The following is a 22,911-nucleotide window of genomic DNA, read 5'->3' on the forward strand; positions in this document are numbered from 1 at the left end:
TGAGGGTGGTCTGAGTGTTCCAAGTAAGGGGAGTAACTGGTGTTGAGACCCTGAAGCAGGAATGTGGCTCAGAAAGGTTCCATAACGGAAAAGAAACCAAGACAGGAGGGCAGCGGGGGAGCGGGCAGGACTGAGCAGAGGGGGAAGGCAGAAGGTTCTCCACATCCTTACCTTGTTCAGAACCACTGCTTTACCTTGCTGTTTAACTATGACTTTTGCAACAGTTTTTTTCTAATACAGTACTTTTCTTTGCAAATATGCAGAGGTGAACATTGCATAGTTTAAATGAATTTTGGAGGGTCTTACTGTTTACAAAAGTGTTTTCATGGCAAAAAGGGTCCAGCTTTTATGAAATTCAACTCAGTAAATTTGAAGATCTAATTGGCTTTATTCAACATTCACGAATCGGGCAGCATTCCATTTAACAAGCAGAAAGGCCTCTGAGGAGTTGAACCAAACGGATCTTTTATAGGGACAAGGCATTTATTAGCAAAAGAATAGAAAGGATTGTTTCAGGCAAGGTCCCCTTCCCTTTGGGGCCAGGAAGGGCAGAAGTCTTTTGGAGACTACCTCACTAGTGTGGATCAGGAAATTCCAGACTGATTGGTTGAAAACTCAACTCCTGGGAGAGGCTGTAACTGCAATTAGGTTAGGTATTACGTTTTGGTTTTGCTAACGTGGCTTAGCGCCACGTTAAATTTAAAGAGTTCTTGTAGCTCCACTTGAGCTCAGGTTAGCCCTATTATTTGCTTAAGTGGCTTCTGTGTTTCCAGAGAAGGGCGTTTGGGGAACACACTTGGCGGGATTGGGGGGGCTACGTTTCTGGCATACAGGTCTAGAAGCTTGCTCTCTCCAGCTGCATGACCCCGGGGTTTAAATCAACTACCAACTGATTTGCTAAAAAAAGTGAAAACCCAACCCGCGCTAATGGTTGCCCTCAGGCTCTTTCCGTCACTTGCAGGAAAGAATTGTCTTTCGGTGCCGCTGCTAAAATCCAAATGCGCCTTGGCCTCTGACCGTGTTGACGGAAGGATTGCCTAGTTACCTTGGTCTGCAGGCCTAAATTAGCAATCTCGCTTGGGCAGGACTAGACCTGCAGGAGCTGCAGTGCTGTCGCCCCGGCCACCCGTACACAGCCCGAGTGGAGTTTCTGCTTCTTTCAGCCCTCGCTCCCTCTCTCCCGCCGGCCGGCCGCGTGGAGGGCGCTCCAGCCGCACACCCCATCTCGCCCGCTGCACACTCACACAAACACTGCCCCGCTTTTCCACGCCCGGGCGGTGCGTGCCCCCGGGCCGGGACTCGCTCTGTGGTCTGCAAGCGGAGCGGCGCGCGCCCCGCTGCGTGCACTGCTCTCGGCCGGGCTCGGAGTTTAATCTCACACACAGTGTCCGGCTTCCTGTTCTCATCCCCCCCCCCCTCCCGCCCCGTTTCCCTGGCCCCTCCCTCTCTCCAGCCCGATCCGCCCGCCGGCTCCCCCTCCCCCGATCCCTCGGGTCCCGGGATGGGGGGGCGGTGAGGCAGGCACAGCCCCCCGCCCCCATGGCCGCCCGTCGGAGCCAGAGGCGGAGGGGGCGCCGGGGGGAGCCGGGCACCGCCCTGCTGGCCGCGCTCGTGCTGGGCCTGGGCCTGGCGCTGGCCTGCCTTGGCCTCCTGCTGGCCGTGGTCAGCCTGGGAAGCCGGGCATCGCTGTCTGCCCAGGTGAGGCCCGCCTGCACACCCCTCCCTGGGCAGATCAGGAGCGGACTCTGCCGAGTAGCTGATGGGGCCGGGTGGGCCGAGGGCAGGGGGCCAGGAAGATGGGTGGAGGGTGAGATGTCAGGTGGAGAAGGACAGGGTGACGCTGCCTCCTTCCCAGCAGGAGCCTTCCCAGGGGGACCTGGTGGCAGAGGAGGACCCCGACCCGCTGGTGAGTGGGGGTGGGTGCTGGCCTCGGGCTGCCAGGCATGGGAAGTGTGTGCCCGCTGAGGATGCAGGGTGTGCCCCGGTTGTGCCAGCCGTGTGCGGGGGTGTGCACCAGCCGTGCTGTGGGGCATGGGTACGTGAGAGAGAGGGTGACAACTGCGTGTGAGGGGTTTGTGCCGCGCTTGTGTCAGCCGAGTACGAAGTGTTTAGTGGCCGTGGTGGAAGTGGGAATGTGTGGGTGTCTGCGTGGGAGAGGGATGCTGGCTGTGTGTGCGGTGCGTGTACCCACTGTGCATGCTGACTGGGTGTGGGCGTGTGTGCAATGTACCAATGGCTGGTTGGGCGGAGCAGGATAGGGGGATGTGGCTGGTTGTGGGAAGGGGGGCGAGGGCTGCGGCCTGACCCTGGAACTTGCCTCCTCGTGGCCCTGGCCACTCTTGGCTGAGGGGCTCGGTCTCTCCCTAAGACTTCTGTGCCTCTTGCTGGCTGGGGCCTCTCGTGACGGGCCCCCTGTCAGTCTCAGTTTATGTCTCTGGGAGTCCCTGGCAAGATCCTGGTTTAGCCCTGCCCTTAATGTCCCTAGGACCTGAATCCCCAGACAGAGGAGCGCCAGGATACCCTGCCTTTCCTGAAACTGGTTCGGCCTCGAAGGAGTGGTGAGCAGCCCTTTATCCCAACCTCAGGAATAATAATAGCGGCTGGTCTGTGGTGGCTTCTGGACTCATTATTGCTTTTGTTCCTCATAACAGCCCCGTGAAGAAGGCAGAGCAAAACCCATTATCCTCATTTACGGATAGAGAAACTGAGGCACTGAGAGTAAAGGGGGGGGTTCACAGTCATGGAAACTCGAACCTAGAATTCTGACCCTCCCTCTGAAGCTCCTTCCATGGCATAGACCTGCTTCTCACTTCAGACCCTACCCCAGATATGAAGGTGGGATGGCCAGGAATTAGGAGAACCCCTGGGGTCCTGATGAAGATGAGGTGGGGGAGTCAGAGGCCTGAACCCCAAGAAGCAAAGAGACTTATGACTGGGGTGACCGTGTGACCACATATCCAGGTTTGCAGGGGGCTGTCCTGGCTTACACCTGTTAGCTCAGTGCGATGATTAATAACACCCCTATTGCTCTCAGAAGCATCCCAGTTTGGATGATAAATTATCAGCGGCTCTACCTATGGAGGAAGATAAGGCCTGAGGTTCTGAGGCCAGGAGTCTGGAGGAGAATAAGGATGCCAGGGTTTTGAGGGGGATGGAGCTGAGAGAGCAGCTCCTGGCCCCTCTAGACGTGGGGACTGCTTTGCCCGTCTGTCTTTCTTTGATTCTCAGCACCTAAAGGCCGGAAACCACGGGCGCGCAGAGCGATTGCAGCCCACTATGAAGGTGGGTGACCGTGAGCCATGCCCAGGGAGAAGGGGTGGCAGAGGGGCAGGGCAGGGCTCACCAACCCTTCCCTGTGTCTTACAGTTCACCCACGACTGGGACAGGATGGAGCGCAGGCGGGTGAGACCCCATCCCCACCTCTGAGCTCTTCCCTGACCCCCACAGCACTGGCCTTCTAGACAAGGCCCCCCCCAAAACCTTGACTTCCCACCCTCATCCCCGCCTTCAGCCTCAGAACCCCAGAAGCCAGTTCAGGAAAGTGCTTAGGGCTCGCTTCTCTCGGCTCCCGAACCTGAACTTTCTCCGTGACTCAGACATAGGACCCTGGGGGAGGCCCCTTCCCCTCCCAGAGCACAGGCAGATTCCCCCCACCAAACTACCAGCCCAGCTTCTTCTTTAGCCCTCGCTTGTCTCCAAGAAGCATCTTTGATTTTTTTTTTTCCTCTTCTTTCCCCTCCATATTCCAAGAGTCTTCTTGCTCTGATCATTTTTCTCCAAATGTTTCCAGTCTCTGCTCTTCTTTTCCATCCCTACCCCACTCCCCACCTCAGCGCCATGACCTCGGAACCTCAAACTCATTCTCCAGTCCCTTCCCCATTCTAGACTTTCCCCGCCCCTACTCTGTCCCACCTGTGTTGCCAAGCTAAGCCCCCCTGAAGCCCGCCTTCCATTATTCTGTTGCTTTTCTGCTTGGATTGCAGCCTCTCCCCGGTCTGGTCTCAACCTCTTTTCCTGGCACACCCTTATGCCTTCTCCACACTTGTTGGGCTGACACCCCCTCCCCATCAGCGTGCCTCGTCTGGACTTTGCACATCCTATTCTCTCACCTGGAATGCTCTTCCACGTGACAGGTCAGGAGGCAAGACATGAGAGTGGCTTAGTCTAGGGGTCTGGCAGCACAGATGGAGAGAAGTAGATGGATTCAGCGTGTGGCTTGAAGATAGGGTTTGCTGTGGGGATGAGAAGGATAAGGGAGAGGGGGGAATCAGAAATGACTTCTAGATTTTTAACTTGGGCATCTTTGAGAATAATGGTGCCATTTATTAAAATGGGGGTTAACCAGGGAGGAAATAGGTTGCGAGGTGTGTAAATTAATAATTGAATTTGAGATCTAATAATAACTAAGTGGATACATAATAATAAACAAGCGAGTTTCACAAATAGATGGCTGCACACGGTAGAGCACACATCCTGGGCAGGATGTGTAGAGTCGGGAGTCATCACCAGATGGGGGTATTTGAAGCTATAGGTCTGGATGAGACACCCAGGGGAAAGACGGGCTCCACAAGCGAAGCCCTGAGGCTCTTGGGCCTTTACAAATGGAGCAGAGGAGGAGAACCCAGCAGAGACTGAGAAGCAGCCAGAGAGAGGGGAAGAAACCCAGGGAGGGTGGTATCCTGGAGTCTCGGAGGGGACACAGTTTTAAGAAGGAGCATGTGGCCGTCTGTGTTGAATGCAGATGACCAGTCACATGAGATGAGAACAGACAAATGGCCGCTGGGTTTGGTAACATTAAAAGTCAACTGGTGACCTTGACAAGGGCGGTGTCAGTGGTGTGGTTAGGATGGAAGCCAGCACGGATTACGTTAAGAGAAAATGGGAACTAGGAATCGGAGACAGTGACAAGCCTTTCCAGAAGTTTCTCTGTGACAGGAGCAGAGAAATGGGCCAGGAGGGAGAGGAGGATGTGAATCAAGGAGAAGTTTGGTCCTGCATGAGTCTTAGCTAATACTTATTCAGTGTTTAATCTCATCTAATCCTCGAAACAGTCCTGAAAGGAAGATAATCCGATCATCTCCATTTTACAGATAGAGGTGATGTAACTTGTCCGGGTCATGATGATACTGAGAGGTGGAGCCAGGATTTGAACCCAGCTAATGTGTGCTTGTGTCCCAGACATTGTATGAGAGGCAACTGCTGGTGCATGGGTGGGGGAACCTGCAGGGCAACATCAAGAAGATGGGAGGGGGTGGGTTCCAGAAGGAAGAGAGGGACACATCATCCCATCACCATAAGAGGCTCAATGGCAACCATGAGAACAGGTTGGTTTGTGGTTTCGGTGGCAGGACGTGGGGGAGCCCTTACCTGATGACTTCTAGGTCCTCTGGAGAACGAGGGAGACAGGGGCAGGAGAGATGGTGCTAAAGCAAGCATAGTGGGGGAAAGAAGGACGACTGCCATGCAGTAAGGAATGAGTTGTGATTGTGAAACTGAGTGACACCACGGTCCCAGACACACCATGCCCTTAGCCACAACCAGCTCAAACTGGTTCCCTAGCCAGGAATGCCCTCTCTCCTTCTCTCCCCCTACTCTTCCTGCCCCAGGCCGACCTTCCTCCCTTCTGTATGGACCATTTACTTCAGCGGTTACCCAGACATTCATTCATTCATTGACTCAACACACACGCCCTGAGATCCCACTGTTTGTAAGGACCCGGCTAGGTGCCCACAGTGAATAATACCCAGACCTATTTACAAGGAATTGCTGTCCAGGAGAAGAGACAAACATATAAATTTGTAAATTACAATGTGATACAACAAGAACAATAAAGAAAGTAGCCAGAGGTGTATGGCGGCACAGAGGAAGACAAGTTTACAGTGGAGTAAGGGACTCCTTCCCCAAGAAGGTGTGGGCCTTGAAGTGTGAGTGTGAGATGGACAGGGGGGCAGGGGCCACTTGTGCAAAAGCCCCGAGTCTGCCAAGAGTATGATGAGGCTGGGGGACTGGAGCAGCTCGATGTGGCTGAGGAGACAGAACTAGAAGAGCAACAAGGGGTGAGGCCAGAGAAGAATGCGGAGCCAGGTCACAAATGGAATCTGGAAGTTATCCTGAGGTCAAAACAAGAGAGGCAGGCTCGCATCTGCATTTTAGAAACGTCATTCTGTGGCTCTGTGTCGCCTAGCAAGTAAACTGGACCAGGCAAGACTGGAAACAGGGAGTCCAAAGAGGAAGCAGGCTGGGAAGAGTCCCAGTGGGAAGTGGCAGGGGCCAGACCAGGGAGGGAGACAGAGCTATTTAGGTGGCAGAATTGCTAGAAACTGGTGATCAGTGAATGAAACTGGTAAAGGAGAGAGTGGCTTGGGTGCCTGGTAAGAGGTAGAACCAGGAACCCAATGTGGAATGCAGACAGTCAAGCAAGTTTGGGATGGGGCAGGACCAGGCTCAGTTTTGATCTAGGTGAGTTTGAGGTGCCAGGGACTATTCTGATGGCAGGCAGGTAGCAGTGTCAGGAGGGGCAGGAAAGGGCAGGGCTGGAGACTCAGGTTGGAGTCTGCAAAGTAAAGGCCAAGGGAACCCCTAGGTGGGGATGAAAGTGCCCAGCGAGCGTCATGTTCTCCTTGAGAAAGCAACAAGAACAGCGCACAGGGGCAGGCAGAGGGTGGGGCTGCTGGGGAAGGAAGCTGGCCAGGCTACTGAGATGAAGCCAGTGAAGCCCTGGAGAGTGGCCCATGGACCCAAACAAGAGAGAGCTGTTGCCATGGCCGCCTCCTTCCCTCTATCTTCCCACCAGCGTGTGCTTGGTGCCCACTCAGGGCAGGCCCAGCTCCAGGGGCTGGGGTGCAGTAACAAGACCAATACCTCTGCCCCCTGGGGGAGTCAGACCCCAAACTATCACAGAAGGAAATAAAATGATTTCCCTCCTTGGTGACTGCTGTGAGAGAAACGGGGTGAGTGGAGGAGAGATTATCGGAGACGAGCTATTTCAGGCTGGGAGGACTGGGGAGGTCTCTCAGAGGGACCAGTCTGACAGGAGGGGCCAGGCAGGGGAGGAATCCTGCGGGGAGGGAAGAGCAGCAAAAGCCCTGTGGAAACAATGAGCTTGGTGCGCAGTGGGAACAGAAAGTGGGCCGGAGTGGCTAGAATCTTGTGACTTGGAGGAATGTGTGAGATTAGATGCGAGAGGTAAACAGGGGCAGCCCATAGAGGACCTGGGAAGCCACTTGAGACCCTGCTCTGTCATTTGATTATTTATCTTCTTTACAATTTGCAATTACCCTCACTCTAGATTTTTTTTTTTTTTTGGTAATGGCTTTATTGAGATATAATTCACATTCTATATAATTCACCTGTTTAAAGTGTACAATTAAGTTTTTAGTATATTCACAGAGTTGTGAGATCATCACTACGGTAATTTTAGAGAGTTTTCATTACCTCAAAAAGAAACCCTGTACCCTTTACCCACCACCCCATATTTCCGTGATCCCCCCAGCCCTAAGCAACCACTAATCTACTTTCTGTCTCTATATATTTGCTTACTTGGACATTTCACAGAAATCATATAATATGTGATCCTTTGTGACTGGCTTCTTTCACTTAGCATAATGTTTTCAAGGCTCCTCCATATTGTAGTGTGTATTAGTATTCCATTTCTTTCTTTTTTTTTTTTTTTTTCCCCTTGGCCCCAGTGCGTGGCTTGTGGGATCTTAGTTCCCCAGCCAAGGATCGAACCCGCAACCCCTGAAGTGGAAGTGCAGAGTCTTAACCACTGGACCGCCAGGGAAGTCCCATTATTGCATTTCTTTTTATGGCTGAATCATACCTCATTGTATGGACTTAATACAATTTTCCTTATCCATTCATCAGTGGATGGACATTTGGGTACCATTTTATTATTTTTAATGTTTTTTTCTTTTTTCCCCTCTTTTTACTTTTTTTTCATATTTTCCTTTTCTCTTATTTTTAATTTTAATAATCCAAGTAACGTATGATTCAAGTAATGCATCGATACATTCTCCAAGTAGAAGAGCAAACAATACAGACACAAACTATAAAAGCCCCCATGCTTCTTCAGTCCTCCTCTTCTCCCCAGAAGTGGCTGGTGACAACTTGCCCTGTATGGTTCTGGTCATATATGTGGGGTTTCTTCACCGAACTTCCTATTACACTCCCAGCTCCCTAGGCCCTGGCGCCTCCCTTGCCCTGGGCCCTCTAGATATCTTCTGGGTAAGGTAGGCCCAAAGGTTTATAAGTGGCTGGGGAGTGTGAGAAAGTTCTATAAAGGGATTTCCCCCTGTCTCTGAACATCCACATTCAGGTGTGGACGGGACGGTGAGTGGCTGGGAAGAGGCCAAAATCAACAGCTCCAACCCACTGCGCTATGACCGCCAGAGCGGGCAATTTATGGTCACCCGGGCTGGGCTGTACTACCTGTACTGTCAGGTAAGCCCCACCTGGCTCCACGGGTAGAGCAGGAACTGAGGGAGAAGGGCTGGGCTTAAGGGGTGGGGGCAAGTTAAAGGTGGGGAGGAGGAGCTTGGGGTCTGGGCTGGAGAGGAGCCCAGGGCAAGCAGAGGCCTGGACTCCGCCCCCCCTCCCCCACCCCCTCCCCCGCCCCCCAGGTGCACTTTGATGAGGGGAAGGCTGTCTACCTGAAGCTGGACCTGCTGGTGGATGACACGCTGGCCCTGCGCTGCCTGGAGGAGTTCTCGGCCACAGCGGCCAGTTCCCTCGGGCCCCAGCTCCGTCTCTGCCAGGTGTCCGGGCTGTTGCCCCTGCGGCCAGGGTCCTCCCTGCGGATCCGCACCCTCCCCTGGGCCCATCTCAAGGCTGCCCCCTTCCTCACCTACTTTGGACTCTTCCAAGTTCACTGAGGGGGCCCTGGTCTCCCGGTGGTTTGCCAAGGCCGCTGGCTCCCCACGGCAGCTCTCTGAGCACCCCAGTCCCCTCTGCCCACCCTGAGCGGCTCCTCCCCCAGACCTGCCTCTCCCTCTGTAGGCTGCCAGGGCACGCTCAAGACATGTCCATGCCACAGAAATAGTCCCCTCATCTCTGACAGCTCCCCGCACCTCCAGCTCTCCACCTCACTAGCTCCCAAACCCCCATTTATCTCCTGACTCCCCACCCTGGCCGCAGCCCCCCAGGACACTGTGTTTACTGTACTCTGGGTGACGATGGGTCCTGAATACCCCTCTTCAGGCACTAAGAGGGGCTGGATGCCAGAGAGACTGGGACTAGGCCAGGCGTTCCCGAATGTGAGGGGTAAGAGACCAAGACATGATAATTCCTCCCCTGATAATTCCCTGTGGATTTTTAAAACAGATATTATTTTTATTATTATTGTGACAAAATGTTGATAAGTGGATATTAAAAAGAATAAGTCACGGTCGCTCTCTTTATTGGGCCTTAGGGGACATCCTCGGGGTAGCTGAGGGCCATGCGAAGGGGGTCTGGGAATTGGGGAGTGGGGGGCAGGACGCCCGGAATTGCAGGGCGATGTCCAGGCTTGGGAGTGGGGACCTACATGCCTCTAACCCCCAAGCATGAGCAGAGAGTCGAAAGGCAAACTGCCAGGAAAAAAAATCAATCCTCTGCCCAAGGTCCAGCAGAAGCAGCCTCATTTACCTATAGGAGGCGGGCTTCCTCCTGCGGGGAATCCCTGGGCTGGGAGGAGCCGGAGCCCTTCCTCCTGGCAGCCTCGGAAACTTCAGCAGGTGCTGGCACAAGCCCTGGCTGGGACGCGGGGTGGGAGCAGGCCCAGCATGGGGGCTCAGGGTCAGGAAGCGGGACGCCGGAGCCCAGGAACACGGACACCTGTGTCCTTGGGGCCAGGGAGGAATCCTACAGTGGCAGGGTGCTTGGGCTGTCTCTTTCTCTCTTTGTCCAGAGCCTTATGTAAGAGCTTTTCTCGGGAAACAGGAAGTCCTGCCTGCCAAGTTCAGCACAGGGAGTAGTGCAGGCCTTATTCCAACACACCCGGCCTGGCCTTAACCCCAGAACTCAGCCAGTTTCTTGCTTCCGCGACCCTGGTTCTCCTCCCCACTGACGCCCTCCCCTTCTTTCCCACCTTTGGTCTCTCTCAGCAAACTGCCCCAGAGATCTCGCCTGTGCCTGGGCCAGAGGGTCTTCCACTCTCACCCCTTGACCCTCAATGCTGCCCAGCTCGTCCCTCCATCCCGGCTCCTGGCACCATGCCCCATAGCCAGCCAACCTTCCCTCCCCCACTTCTGGGGCCGCCCTGGGGTTCCTGCGCTCTGGCCGCTCCTCCCGGGTGTCGCTGGCAGCCCTGTCCTTCTTAGAGAGACTGACAACAAATTCTCCTGAGGCTGGAGGAGGGTGAGGGGTCTCGGGACAACACTGGCCCTGCAGCGGGGTGCCAGGAGCACCAACAGTGCCCCGAGCTTGCTTTCTGCCTCCCTCCTTTTTATTCTCAAGTTCCTTTTTATTTCTCCCTTGCGTAACGCCCTTCTTCCCTTCTGCACCACTGCCTGCACCCCGACCCTCCCCGTCACCTCCTTGCTACCCCACTCCTGAGGCTACAGCTGTTGGCAGGGTCCCCAGCTCATGCCGGCCTTATCTCCTTCTTTACTAGCCCCCAAAGGGCCCCCGGGAGACATGGGGGGCCCAGTCCGAGAGCCGGCACTCTCAGTTGCCCTCTGGTTGAGTTGGGGGGCGGCTCTGGGGGCTGTGGCTTGTGCCATGGTTCTGCTGACCCAACAAACAGAGCTGCAGACCTTAAGGAGAGAGGTGACCCGGCTGCAGAGGACCGGCGGGCCCTCCGAGAAGGGGGAAGGGTATCTGTGGCTGAGCCTCCGGGAGCAGGTGAGTGAGGGGAGAAGGGTGTCTGGGAGAGAAGGATGGGTGGCAGGGTGGTCTCCAGGCCTCTTGGTTCCAGCCGCCTGCTCTGCAAAGTTTTCAATGGGTGCAAGAGAGGGTCCCAGGTTTGGAGGTCAAGGGAGCAACCATTCCAGGAAAGGAAATGGTTAAAGATTAATGCTTCTTGTACCTAACAGATCCTGGAGGACAGCCAGCACCAAGACTCAGGTTGCTGGGGAAAGGTGCAGGAGAGATGTGAGGCATTCCTGGGGCGGGGGAGGCCTGGGGGAAAGGCTTTCTGGGACCCTTGCATCTTAGCCTAACCCTGACCCTCTTTCCATGAGCAGAGCTCTGATGGCGTGGAAGCCCGGGAGAATGGGGAGAGATCCCGGAGAAGGAGAGCAGTGCTCACCAAAAAACAGAAGAGTGAGGCCCCCAGGGTGCAGCAGGGGTGGGAGGTGATCAAGCAGCACGGGGATTTGGAGACTGAGACCCTGAGCCAGGGGTGAGGGTGGAGGGCTGACAACAGAGCAACGGGGGTAGGTGGGCGCTGCTGAGATTTCCTCCTTCTCTCCCCAGAGAAGCGCTCAGTCCTTCATCTCGTTCCCGTTAACATCACCTCCAAGGGTGAGCACTATTTTCAATAATGGCTTTTGAGCAGAGGCAAAATCTAGGAACTGTGGGGCTGGCACCTGGGCCCAAGAGAACCTTAGAGGAGAAAGTGTCTGAGTGTGCACAGAAATCCTGACTGCCACACTCCTTGCCTCCAGAGGACTCTGATGTGACAGAGGTGATGTGGCAACCAGCTCTCTGGCGTGGGAGAGGCCTGGAGGCCCAAGGATATGTCATTCGAGTCTGGGATGCTGGAGTTTATCTGCTGTACAGCCAGGTAACCCCAAACACCCCCGGAGCCTCACCTGAGGGCCTGTTCTCCCAAAGCCTTATGCCCCAGCACTGAGGGTTCCCAACCCCTATGCATACGCAACTTAGAGGACCCTTCTTCATTCCTCGGCTCCCTTGTCAGGGCTCCTGAGGCCGCCCAGACCTGAGCCACGCTATCCCGTTTTCTTCATCTCCTCCCCTCCCTGCCAGGTCTTGTTTCATGATGTGACTTTCACCATGGGTCAGATGGTATCCCGGGAGGGCCAGGGAAGGCAGGAGACTCTATTCCGATGTATACGAAGCATGCCCTCCAACCCCGACTGGGCCTACAATAGCTGTTACAGCGCAGGTGAGAGCCTGAGAGGCGGGTGAGCAGTGGAGGGTGGATGCGAGGAGAGCAGGGGATCTCTGACCTGGGGGCACTGGTGCGGCAGCTACAGCAGGGGGATGGAAGAAGCGTGGGTGTAGAGGCAGAGCTGAGGAGTGAAGGACAGAATACCTTGGTCCTTACAGGAGGCACAAAAAAGGTTGAGCTGGAGAAGGGAGGGTGAAACATCACAGTATCTTTATGGCCGTGCTTCACTGAGCATCTCTCTTCTCCCTTTTCTCAGGTGTCTTCCATTTACACCAGGGGGATACCCTGAGTGTCATAATCCCCCGGGCAAGGGCGAAACTTAGCCTCTCTCCACATGGAACCTTCCTGGGGCTTGTGAAACTGTGATTGTGTTGTAAAAGGTGGTTCTGAGCTTGGAAGACCAGGGTGGGTTCATTTTGGAGACAGCCCAGAGCTGACCAGACAAAGGACAGGGAACAGTCAGGAACAGAGGCCTCTTCTGGGTTTGACTGGAATCCCAGGTTTGACAGCTCGTGACTCTCCCTTCCTCTCTTCTCCCCCCCACCGCACCCCCAGGACTTCGAATTCATGGATATTAAAGAGGTAGTAGAATATCTTGCTCTTAGTCTCCATCCAGCCCCAAATTCTTGAGGGAGTTGGGCGGGGGTGGGAAATGCCCGGCATTGTCTAGACTTGCTCTGGGTCCCACTGGAATGCTTCCAGAACAGCACCACCATCTAGCGGCAATCTGAGACAACGATCCTGCCTGTTGGCAGATGGCCACGAATCCTTCCGCCACGCAGGAAAACTCCTGGTTCTTTACACCACACCTCTCTAGGTATCCTCTGCCTCTCCACTCCACAAGAAGCCTCATCTTCACTCTCCTCTCTCCATCTATTGGGGCCCAGTTTCCATCACTGTTTCCAGAGGTGTAATTATTATGCGCCCGTCTGCAGAAGGTGCCCAACGACGACGGTCCCCTTGCAGCCACATCATTACTCTTCGGGTGCCAACTTTTGCCTTTCACGCTCTCCACTGCCCTGGCGCGGCAGGCCACTCTAAGCCTCTCTGGACTGGGAGGGGAGCCGGGGAGCCTCGGATAAATCGTACGCCCTAGTCCTGATCCTGTCTCACTCCTCTGATCTCTCCTTTCTGCGCAAGCCCTGCCTAAAGTTAAAAAATAAAAGAGAATAAATGGAACCTCGGATCCAATTCCCCTGCTGCTGTGCCTCAGCTCCGTCCCCGTACCAGGATCTCCCGGTCCCCCCGGCCCTCCACCGAAGCGCCTCACTGGACCGAGGCGCCTCACTGCACCCAGGCATCAGGGACCCCAGCTCAAGCCCGGCGGCGCGTGGAGCGCAGGGCTACGCAGCGCGGGGGCGGAGGGCGGGAGAGCGGCACGGGACACGCAGGCGCAAAAGAGCGAGTGGAAGCACCGCCCGGCACGGCTCGGGTTAAGCGGGTGTGCGCAGGCGTGGGATCGTGGGCGGGACGGTCCCGTGGCGTCTGCGCTCTCGCGCAGGCGGGACTAGGCGCGTGGTGGCCGCGGCGGCGCTGTTCGCCGGCTGTGACGTACTAATTGTGCGCCACCACCGCCGGTGGGCCTGGGGCTCGCGGGAGGGGAAGGAGGAGGGGGAGGTGGTGGAGGTGGAGGCTGAAGCAGAGCGAGAGGCGGCCGCGGCGGGGTGGCTCGGCGGTGCGGCGCGCGGCCCAGAAGCATTGGAATCCTGAATTGAGACGGCTACGCCTGAAGACAGCAGGAGTGGCGGGGCAGCCGCCGTCGCCGGAGAGATGAGCCGGGAAGCCTGAGGCCGGAGACGCCCGCCCTCGGGCCTGTCCGCCCGGCTTCCCCGCTCCCGGTGAGGACGCCCCCTCCCCTCCCCCCAGCTCTGCCACGGCCTCTCCCATTCCTGGACCCCATTCCTACCTAACCGGTGCTCAGGAGGCCCTCGAAGGGGCTTTTTAAGGCCCTTGCACTCCGAGCCGCCCGAACCTGTAGGATCATACCGGTGCTGGGACGCATTCTGGTCCCCGGGACGGAGCAGGAGAGGGGGCTGGGCCAACCTAGCTCGGCTCAGTTCAGTCCCAGCGCGCCTTGATTCGGCTGCCTCAGCACCGCTTCGGTTCTGTTTCAGTTTCCTCTAAAATCATTCCCTTTCCATTAGATTTTACGACCTGAACCATAGCCCTGGTATCCCCATTCCTTCCTGAGACTACCTGAGCATGCCCACACACCCCACTCATTCCACGGTGATGGAGAACTCTCTTCCCACTATAAATCACGGTTTCTCTGCGGAAATTGTGTTCTCAGGTATCTCTGTACCATGTCAGGATTCCCGTACTGAGCCTTCTCCCTTATTAGGCTCTCAACTAGGGTATCCTTGGTGGTATTAAAATAGAGAAGTGGAGCCTGAAAATACTAGGTTTGATCTGGGGATCTGAGAAATAAGAACCTCGAGGCCTGCCGCTTAGCCATTCTTCCTTGCCTCTATCTGGGCAGGAGAGAGACGATGGCACAGACTCTGAAGGGCACCTTGTGGACCATATTAACTAGAAAGATATGAAGTTAGGAGTTTTTAAGTTTTTTCTCTTTTCCTTAGTTTATTTGCATTTGATTGCAGAAGAGGCGTGCTGAGGAAGAGAGGCAGAATCTGGGGTGTAGGATGTTTGGATTCTGACGCTCTAACCTTTGTTTTACAGGTTACTGGAAGATGAAAGAGACTATACAAGGGACCGGGTCTTGGGGGCCTGAGCCTCCTGGACCCGGCATAGCCCCAGCTTATTCAAGTCCCAGGCGGGAGCGTCTTCGTTGGCCCCCACCCCCCAAACCCCGACTCAAATCAGGTGGAGGGTTTGGGCCAGATCCTGGGTCAGGGACCACAGTGCCAACCAGACGCCTTCCTGTCCCTCGGCCCTCTTTTGATGCCTCAGCTAGTGAAGAGGAGGAAGAAGAAGAAGACGACGAGGAGGAAGATGAGGAAGAGGAAGTGGCAGCTTGGAGGCTGCCCCCCAGATGGGGTCAGCTGGGAGCCTCCCAGCGGCCTCGCCCTCCCCGCCCTGCTCATCGGAAAACGTGTTCACAGCGCCGTCGCAGAGCTATGAGAGCCTTCCGGATGCTGCTCTACTCAAAAAGCACCTCGCTGACATTCCACTGGAAGCTTTGGGGGCGCCACCGGGGCCGGCGGCGGAGCCTTGCACACCCCAAGAACCATCTTTCACCCCAGGAAGGGGGTGTGACACCACAGGTGCCATCCCCCTGCTGTCGTTTTGACTCCCCCCGGGGACCACCTCCCCCCCGGCTGGGTCTGCTAGGTGCTCTCATGGCTGAGGATGGGGTGAGAGGGTCTCCACCAGTGCCCTCTGGGCCCCCCATGGAGGAAGATGGATTAAGGTGGACTCCAAAGTCTCCTCTGGACCCTGACTCGGGTAAGGTGGGAATGGGGTAGAGGAGGGCATGGGGAGAGCTAAGATCCTGGGAGACCAGGAGCCTCTTGCTGTGGTGAGAACTGGGTTTAAGGAAAGTATGAGGGCAGAGAGAGGGAGGGTCCAGACAGCAGTGAAATGTCTTCAGCCCCACTTTGAGCAGGAACTAAGTCTGGGAAGAGAGTCAAGGCTGGGATACAGGATCCATAAGTAGGTGTCCTGTGCATAGATGAGAAAGGGAGTCGCGGTTTAGAAAAGTCAGTCATGTCCGCTTGAAGTCCCTCTTCGTGTGGCCTCTCAGGAAAAGTGCCCCTGCGTGTACATTTCTAGAGGGTGCCATTCTTACAGTGGTGGGATGGGATCTTTCTGAGTAGTGGAGTACATCACCTGGACAGTTGTGTGTGACATTCTCACTCAGAGTATTTCTCTTTCGGAGAACCCCACTAAACAACTTCAGGCTTTCTTTTTATTTATTTATTTATTTATCTATTTTTTAAAAATGTTTGTTTACTTATTTTGGTTGTGCTGGGTCTGAGTTGCGGCAGGCTTTCTATTTCTTTATTAATTATTTGAGTATTTATCGAGCCTTTGCTGTATGCCAGGTACTATGCTAGGTGCTAGGCATATTGTGGTGAGAAATATTTCTGAAATTTACATCTCTCTGAATCCTAGTGTTTTCTTGCTTTCCTCCTGTATGAGTACAGGTATACCTCATTTTATTGCGCTTCGTTTTATTGCAATGCAAAGACATTGCATTTTTTACAAATTGAAGGTTTGCGGCAACACCAAGTAGAGCAAGTCTGTCAGCGCCATTTTTCCAACAGTATTTGCTCAGTTCATGCTTGTATCACGTTTTGATAATTCTCGCAATATTTCGAAGCCTCCACCCATGAAAAGATTACAACTCACTGAAGGCTCAGATGATAGTTAGCATTTTTTAGCAGTAAAGTATTTTTTTAAAAAGTATTTTTATTTTATTGGCATATAATTGATTTACAAAGTTGTGTTAGTTTCAGGGGTACAGCAAAGTGATTCAGTTATACATATACATTCTTTTTTTAGATTCTTTTCTCATATAGGTTATCACAGCGTATTGAGTAGAGTTCCCTGTGCTCTATAGTGTATCCATGTTGGTTATCTATATTATGTATAATAGTGTGTGTATGTTCATCCCAAGCTCCTGATTTATCCCTCCCCCTGCCACTGTTTCCTCTTTGGTAACCATAAAGTTTGTTTTTGATATCTGTAAGTCTGTTTCTGTTTTGTAAGTAAGTTCATTTTATCTTTTTTTTAAAATTAGGTTCCACATATGAGTGATATCGGTATTTGTCTTTGTCTGACTTACTTCACTTCGTATAATAATCTTTAGGTCCATCCATGTTGCTGCAAATGGCATTATTTCATTCTTTTTTATGGCTGAGTAATATTCCATTGTGTGTATATACCACATCTTCTTTATCTGTTCCTCTGTTGATGGACGTTTAGGTTGCTTCCATGTCTTGGCTATTGTAAATAGTGCTGCCATGAACACTGGGGCACATGTATCTTTGCGGATTATGGTTTTCTCCGGTTATATGCCCAGGAGTCGGATTGCTGGGTCATATGGTAGTTCTGTTTTTAGTTAAGGAACCTCCATACTGTTCTTCATAGTGGTTGTACCAATTTACATTCCCACCAGCAGTGTAGGAGGGTTCCCTTTTCTCCATCTCCAGCATTTATTTTTTGTAGACTTTTTGATGGTGGACATTCTGACTGGTGTGAGGTGATACCTCATTGTCGTTTTGATTTTCATTTCTCTGATAGTGATGTTGAGCATCTTTTCATGTGTAATAAAGTATTTTTAAATTAAGGTATGTACATTTTTTTTTTAGACATAATGCTGTTGCACACTTAATAGATTATAGTAAACATAAGTTTTGCATGCACCAGGAAACCAAAAAGTTTGTGTGACTCGCTTTATTACATTATTCGCTTCATTGTAGTGGTCTGGAAGTGAATCCGCAATATCTCTGAGGTATGCCTGTAGTAACTTTTCCTGTCTTTTATAACCTCTTGGACATAATTATCTCATGCTTTAGGGTTTTCATCCTTTAGAGTTTATATTGGTAGATTTCATTCCAATTCATCCTTTTTGTGGTCTTATAATTTGTGTGCATCATTTAATCTTCCCATTGGCCTTTGATCTGAGCCAGTTTCTTGCCTCCATTCTGTTTCCCCTGCCCTGCAGGCCTCCTCTCTTGTACTCTGCCCAACGGCTTTGGGGGACCACCTGGGCCAGAAGGGGAGCGAAGTCTGGCACCCCCTGATGCCAGCATCCTCATCAGCAATGTGTGCAGCATCGGGGACCATGTGGCCCAGGAGCTTTTTCAGGGCTCAGATTTGGGCACTGCAGAAGAGGCTGAGCGGACTGGGGAGAAATCTGGCCAGCACAGCCCCCTGCGGGAGGAGCATGTCACCTGTGTGCAGAGTAAGGAACCCTAGAGGATCTAGTCTCTTTCCCACAGCTGACTCCTAGATCGGAGTCCAGAGGCCTTACCTCACTCCTCTCTCCCTCCTCCACTCAGGCATCTTGGATGAATTCCTTCAAACTTACGGCAGCCTCATCCCCCTCAGCACTGATGAGGTAGTAGAGAAACTGGAGGACATTTTCCAGCAGGAGTTTTCTACACCTTCCAGGTGAGGCATGAAAGAGATGCTCTTTGGAAGAGGGCTGGGACCGGGGAGATGGGGTGAGAATGCTGCTGCCTTTTCTCCCCTAGGGATGTAGTCAGGGAGGAGGAGGGAGCTAGAACGGAGGGGAGGAATCTGCAGGCAAGGCGCCAAGCCCCTGTGAGCCAACAGGGAGGGGCTTTACGTGGGACCCTGAAATACCACGTGTACCTAAGTATTCATGTACCTCTTACTGGGGAGTAAGCCTTTAGCAAGTCCTCAAAAGGACCCATGACCAAAAAAAAGGAAAAAAAAAAAAAAAGGTTAGTTTTAGATTCTTATTCTAGGCAGTAGAAGGTACTTCTGTGTGCCCTAGCCCCCTCGTCTCTTGTGTGACTCCACCCTTGGCCTACCCAGGAAGGGCCTGGTGCTGCAGCTGATCCAGTCATACCAGCGGATGCCAGGCAATGCCATGGTGAGGGGCTTCCGAGTTGCCTATAAGCGGCATGTGCTGACCATGGACGACCTGGGGACCTTATATGGACAGAACTGGCTCAATGACCAGGTAAGGAGGCATGCAAAAACAGGCCCAAGAGGGGATTCAGGGAGCAGGGTGTCTGGGGCCCTCTGCATGGGGGAGCCCTGTACCCATGCCACACCCTCCATGGCAAGTGGCCTCCCATCTTCTCCCCAGGTGATGAACATGTATGGAGACCTCGTCATGGACACGGTCCCTGAAAAGGTAGGCCTAACCAGATACTTCAGTCCCTGCAAGAACTTCCGCAGTTTTAAGCAGCTTTTTCAGTCCCGTTCATCTCTTCCATTTTACATGAAGAGGGTCTTTCTCTCTGGGGAGAGGCAATAGAAGGTAGTTCAATTCAAATCTGTAATCTTGGTCCTGAACTTAACAATTCTAGTCCTTTCCTCCAGTCTGTAGTGTTTTCCCCCTATGGCTAACCCCACAGATTGGGGTGGGAAGCTATAAGATGAGGTTAAAAATAGTTTGTGTTTTTACCCTCAGTGAGTTGGACTAGAGTTTGTTGAAACCAGTCCTTAGAGCCATAATGAAATGGAGTGGGCTGGGGAGAGGACACTTAGCAGAAGGGCCTGAGGTCTTTTAATTCCATCCAGCTCTTTTGTATCATTGGCACAGGTGCATTTCTTCAACAGTTTCTTCTATGATAAACTCCGTACCAAGGGTTATGATGGGGTGAAAAGGTGGACCAAAAACGTGAGTTATGAATTCACATCTACTTGTGTAACACCTTGCCTCTAAAGAAGAGTTCTGTTTCCTGTGAGCCCTTTCCTCAACCCTGTTCATTCAAACTTTCAAGTATTTATTAAATGTTTTCTGTGTGCCAGGTGCTGTTCTGGGCACTAAGGATACAGTGTTAAATAAGGAAAACTTCTTGCCTTTATGGGGTGAGAGTAAATATGCAAGTTGAATTTCAGCTAGTGATAAGTGCTGTGAACAAGTTAAAACAGTAATGTGGTAGCATGGGGGTGGGTACTTTAGATTGGGTGGTCTGGGAAGGCCTCTCTGTTAGCTGAGACTTGAATGACAAGGAGCTAACCCTGTGCAGATCTGGGGCAAGGGTGTTCTAAGCAAAGGGGACAGCAAGTACATGGGACACAAAGTGAGAAAGAACGTTTGAGGGTCAGAGGGCCTGTGTGGTTGGCGTAGAGTGAGCAAAGGGAAAACGATAGAAAATTTGGTCAGAGAGTAGATAATGTGAGGCATGGAGGGTAGATTTTTTTTTTTTTAAATTATTTATTTATTTTTGGCTGCGTTGGGTCTTTGTTGTTATGCACGGGCTTTCTCTAGTTGTGGTGAGCGGGGGCTGCTCTTCATTGCAGTGCGCAGGCTTCTCACTGCGGTGGCTTCTCTTGTTGCGGAACACGGGCTCTAGGTGCGCGGGCTTCAGTAGTTGTGGTGCACGGGCTTAGTTGCTCCGCGGCATGTGGGATCTTCCCGGACCGGGGATCAAACCCACGTCTCCTGCATTGGCAGGTGGATTCTTAACCACTGCGCCACCAGGCAAGTCCCGAAGGAGGGTAGATCTTATTCTTTGTGTTCTGAGAAGCCATTGAAGAGTTTTAAGCAGGGTGGGAAGTGCCTCATGTTTTAAACTCCTGTTTCAATGATAGATTGAAAGAGGCAAGAGTGGAAGCAGGCAGGCTAAATGAAGTAGCCGAGAAGTCCAGATGAGAAACTTGGACCAGAGGGGTAAAGGCAGAAATAGAAGTAGTTTTATCTAGGATAAATTTTGCCAGTAGAACCAGTAGGACTTTCTGATGGATTGGACATGAGAAATGAAGAAAAGATAAGATTCAAGGGATGTAGGGGAGCCGGCTTGGCGGTGGGGGCGGGGGGGAGTTCTTTTCCCCTGTCCAGTTAGTTTACCTGCCCTCTGATTCAAAGGCCAGGAAATTTCTACAGTGAGGTGGGGCCGTCGACTCCAGCATTTCTTAATTCCTGTCTCCAGGTTCAAGAGCTTACACCCTCAGGGACCCGGCAGGCCTTCTTCTGGTAGAGGCAGGGTGACATGCAGTGGAAAGAACTTGGCTTTCTGTATGCCGGTGTTTAAATCCCACCTCTGCCATTTCTTACTTCTGTGACCTTGAGCAAGTTACTTTACTTTTCCAAGCCACAGTTTCCTGATGTGAACTTTCTCAGAGGATTGTTGTGAGCGTTAACTGATTGAGCATCTATTAGGTGCCATGCATTGTTCTTAGTGTATCATGGATATTAACTAGTTTAATCTGCATAACACACAGGTGAGGGTAGGTACTGTTATTTTCACCCTCTTACAGAAAAGGGAACTGAGGTACAGAGAGTTATTAAGTAGCTTGCCTGTGGTCCTACGCTAGTAAATGGAAGAGCTGGCTTTGAACCCTGAGAGTCTGGCTCCAGGATCCTGAGCCTGGGTTCTTAGCTACTAAGCACTTGTACCTTTAATGTGTGAAAAGTACCTGGCCCTGTCCTGGGCTCTCGAGTGTTTGTTCTGCACCACCTCCTCTGTCCTGCCTTCCTCCTTAAGCCCAAGAATCCAGACATCCAGATGCTGAGCCTTGCCTCACAGTCCAGGGGCTGGGTGTTGAGTTCTCCCACTTGGCTCCTTGCCTGCTCCTCCTTCAGAACCCTCCTGGCAATAGGCAGGATTCCTGTGCTGTCTTACCTGACCTCCAGCACTGCTTCCTTAGGTGGACATCTTCAATAAAGAGCTACTGCTAATCCCCATCCACCTGGAGGTGCATTGGTCCCTCATCTCTGTTGACGTGAGGCGGCGCACCATCACCTATTTTGATTCGCAGCGCACCCTGAACCGCCGCTGCCCTAAGGTTTGAGAGGGAACGGGAAAGATGGGCAGAATGTGGGGAGGAGATCCAGTGGCAAGGCATTTCAGGCAGAAGGGTGGGTTTGGGGTCTCTGAGGAGCAACCTGGGCTTGGTGCCTGTGACCACCACAACTTGGGTTCAGTTGGGAAATGTCGAGGCATCACTTCCTCCTTCATTCCTCCTACATAGCATATTGCCAAGTATCTACAGGCAGAGGCAGTGAAGAAAGACCGGCTGGATTTCCACCAGGGCTGGAAAGGTTACTTCAAAATGGTCAGTTTCTAGAGGAGGGTTATGGGGGGGGGGTGGGGGCATGGTAGGAGGCAGAAGTTGAAGCCATACGTGTAGGGTCTCCTCCAGGAGAAGGGCTTACCTTCTTTTTATTCTCTAGAATGTGGCCAGGCAGAATAATGACAGTGACTGCGGCGCCTTTGTGTTGCAGGTAAGCAGATACCAGTTGGGTTAAAGAGTTGCGAGGGAGGCGGGAAGCTGTTCTGCCTCTCTCATTTGGCTCACAGCCACTTAGGGAGCGGGAGTAAGCTTCTGTGTTAGAATGCAGAAACCCTGATTTCATTGTCCTCTCTTGGTTTCTCCATACCGCATTGGGACTGGGTGTGTGGTCCTTGGTCTCTGGCCCTGATACAGCTGCCTCCTGATCCCCTAATGCAAAGTATTTTCTCTGTTAACACTAGGTATTTCATGTACCAAATAGGAACATTGGCTTTAGAGTCAGACTTCTTTTGAGCCCCAGTCTATGGGACTTTGGCTTCCTTTGTGAAATGGGAATGTTCTCGGAAAGATCCAGTGAGATGTGTATCATACAAAATATGTAGCACAGGTCCTGATTTGGGGGGGATGCTCAGTAGATGGTTCTCATGGCCTGCTTTGTTAACACCCAGTATTGCAAGCACCTGGCCCTGTCTCAGCCATTCAGCTTCACTCAGCAGGACATGCCCAAACTTCGTCGGCAGATCTACAAGGAGCTGTGTCACTGCAAACTCACTGTGTGAGCCTCGTATTCCAGGCCTCAAGCCCATTCATTAATGGGCAGGGGGACATGGGAGACCCTTTCTTCCCAAGAAACTCCAGTTCCCTTTGTCTCTAGCCTCTTCCCACCCAATTCCCTTTGGATTTTCATATTTAAATGTTTTAATTGATTTCTGTATTTTTTTTTCTTTGAGAGAACATTTGTTGATTTCTGATGTTCAGGGGTTAGCCATGGAACATCCCCTTTTTCCTTCTGTCTACAGGGGAGTATGGCCTTGTGGCCTGGGTGGGGCAGTCATCTCCCTTCCATGTGCAGGGCGGGGGGGGGGCAGGAAAATCTGTGCTGGGGTGGTGGGCGGGCAACGGGATTACTGCCTGCCAGATCTTCAAATTTTTTTTTATATATATATATATATTAAATACCATGGTCCTTCTCTGGTCAATAAAGGATCCTTTGGAGATACATAGTGGTGGTCTTCCTT

General features: G+C 52.6%; 2 protein-coding genes across 6 annotated transcripts; both read left to right on the top strand.

Annotated features, from left to right (window-relative positions):
• The first annotated feature begins 1,410 nt into the window (after positions 1 to 1,410).
• On the top strand, positions 1,411 to 12,645 carry LOC132354727 (tumor necrosis factor ligand superfamily member 12). 5 transcript variants are annotated; one of them, XM_059906727.1, is made up of 11 exons: positions 1,411 to 1,698; positions 1,856 to 1,906; positions 2,486 to 2,558; positions 3,229 to 3,282; positions 3,367 to 3,402; positions 10,592 to 10,821; positions 11,163 to 11,241; positions 11,395 to 11,442; positions 11,586 to 11,704; positions 11,908 to 12,046; positions 12,309 to 12,645. In XM_059906727.1, the coding sequence occupies exons 1-11, from the start codon at positions 1,540 to 1,542 to the stop codon at positions 12,416 to 12,418; spliced, it is 1,098 nt and encodes a 365-aa protein (XP_059762710.1). In that variant the 5' UTR covers positions 1,411 to 1,539; the 3' UTR covers positions 12,419 to 12,645. The 5 variants fall into 5 exon arrangements, with proteins under 5 accessions (XP_059762710.1, XP_059762712.1, XP_059762708.1 ...); XM_059906725.1 differs by having other exon boundaries at positions 1,449 to 1,698; positions 1,859 to 1,906; XM_059906729.1 differs by lacking the exons at positions 10,592 to 10,821; positions 11,163 to 11,241; positions 11,395 to 11,442; ... (1 more) ...; positions 11,908 to 12,046; positions 12,309 to 12,645 and adding exons at positions 8,318 to 8,442; positions 8,622 to 9,384 and having other exon boundaries at positions 1,412 to 1,698.
• Positions 12,646 to 13,656: 1,011 nt separating this feature from the next.
• Positions 13,657 to 22,599, top strand: SENP3 (SUMO specific peptidase 3). The gene is made up of 11 exons (XM_059907901.1): positions 13,657 to 13,890; positions 14,732 to 15,457; positions 17,682 to 17,921; positions 18,019 to 18,130; positions 18,521 to 18,668; positions 18,798 to 18,845; positions 19,257 to 19,334; positions 21,308 to 21,445; positions 21,632 to 21,715; positions 21,834 to 21,884; positions 22,342 to 22,599. The coding sequence occupies exons 2-11, from the start codon at positions 14,743 to 14,745 to the stop codon at positions 22,450 to 22,452; spliced, it is 1,725 nt and encodes a 574-aa protein (XP_059763884.1). The 5' UTR covers positions 13,657 to 13,890; positions 14,732 to 14,742; the 3' UTR covers positions 22,453 to 22,599.
• Positions 22,600 to 22,911: the final 312 nt, after the last annotated feature.

The sequence above is a fragment of the Balaenoptera ricei genome, chromosome 20 (assembly GCF_028023285.1).
Source record: "Balaenoptera ricei isolate mBalRic1 chromosome 20, mBalRic1.hap2, whole genome shotgun sequence".
Lineage (NCBI taxonomy): Eukaryota > Metazoa > Chordata > Mammalia > Artiodactyla > Balaenopteridae > Balaenoptera > Balaenoptera ricei.

What these genes read in the sequence shown, in the direction of transcription:
- LOC132354727 (XM_059906727.1), top strand. Translation starts at nt 1,540, where the DNA reads ATGGCCGCCCGTCGGAGCCAGAGGCGGAGGGGGCGCCGGGGGGAGCCG. An exon ending in CGTTAACATCACCTCCAAGG is followed by an intron (nt 11,443 to 11,585) that starts GTGAGCACTATT and finishes CCTTGCCTCCAG; the next exon opens with AGGACTCTGATGTGACAGAG. An exon ending in TTTATCTGCTGTACAGCCAG is followed by an intron (nt 11,705 to 11,907) that starts GTAACCCCAAAC and finishes CCTCCCTGCCAG; the next exon opens with GTCTTGTTTCATGATGTGAC.
- SENP3 (XM_059907901.1), top strand. Translation starts at nt 14,743, where the DNA reads ATGAAAGAGACTATACAAGGGACCGGGTCTTGGGGGCCTGAGCCTCCT. An exon ending in TCCTCTGGACCCTGACTCGG is followed by an intron (nt 15,458 to 17,681) that starts GTAAGGTGGGAA and finishes CCTGCCCTGCAG; the next exon opens with GCCTCCTCTCTTGTACTCTG. An exon ending in TGGACACGGTCCCTGAAAAG is followed by an intron (nt 18,846 to 19,256) that starts GTAGGCCTAACC and finishes TCATTGGCACAG; the next exon opens with GTGCATTTCTTCAACAGTTT.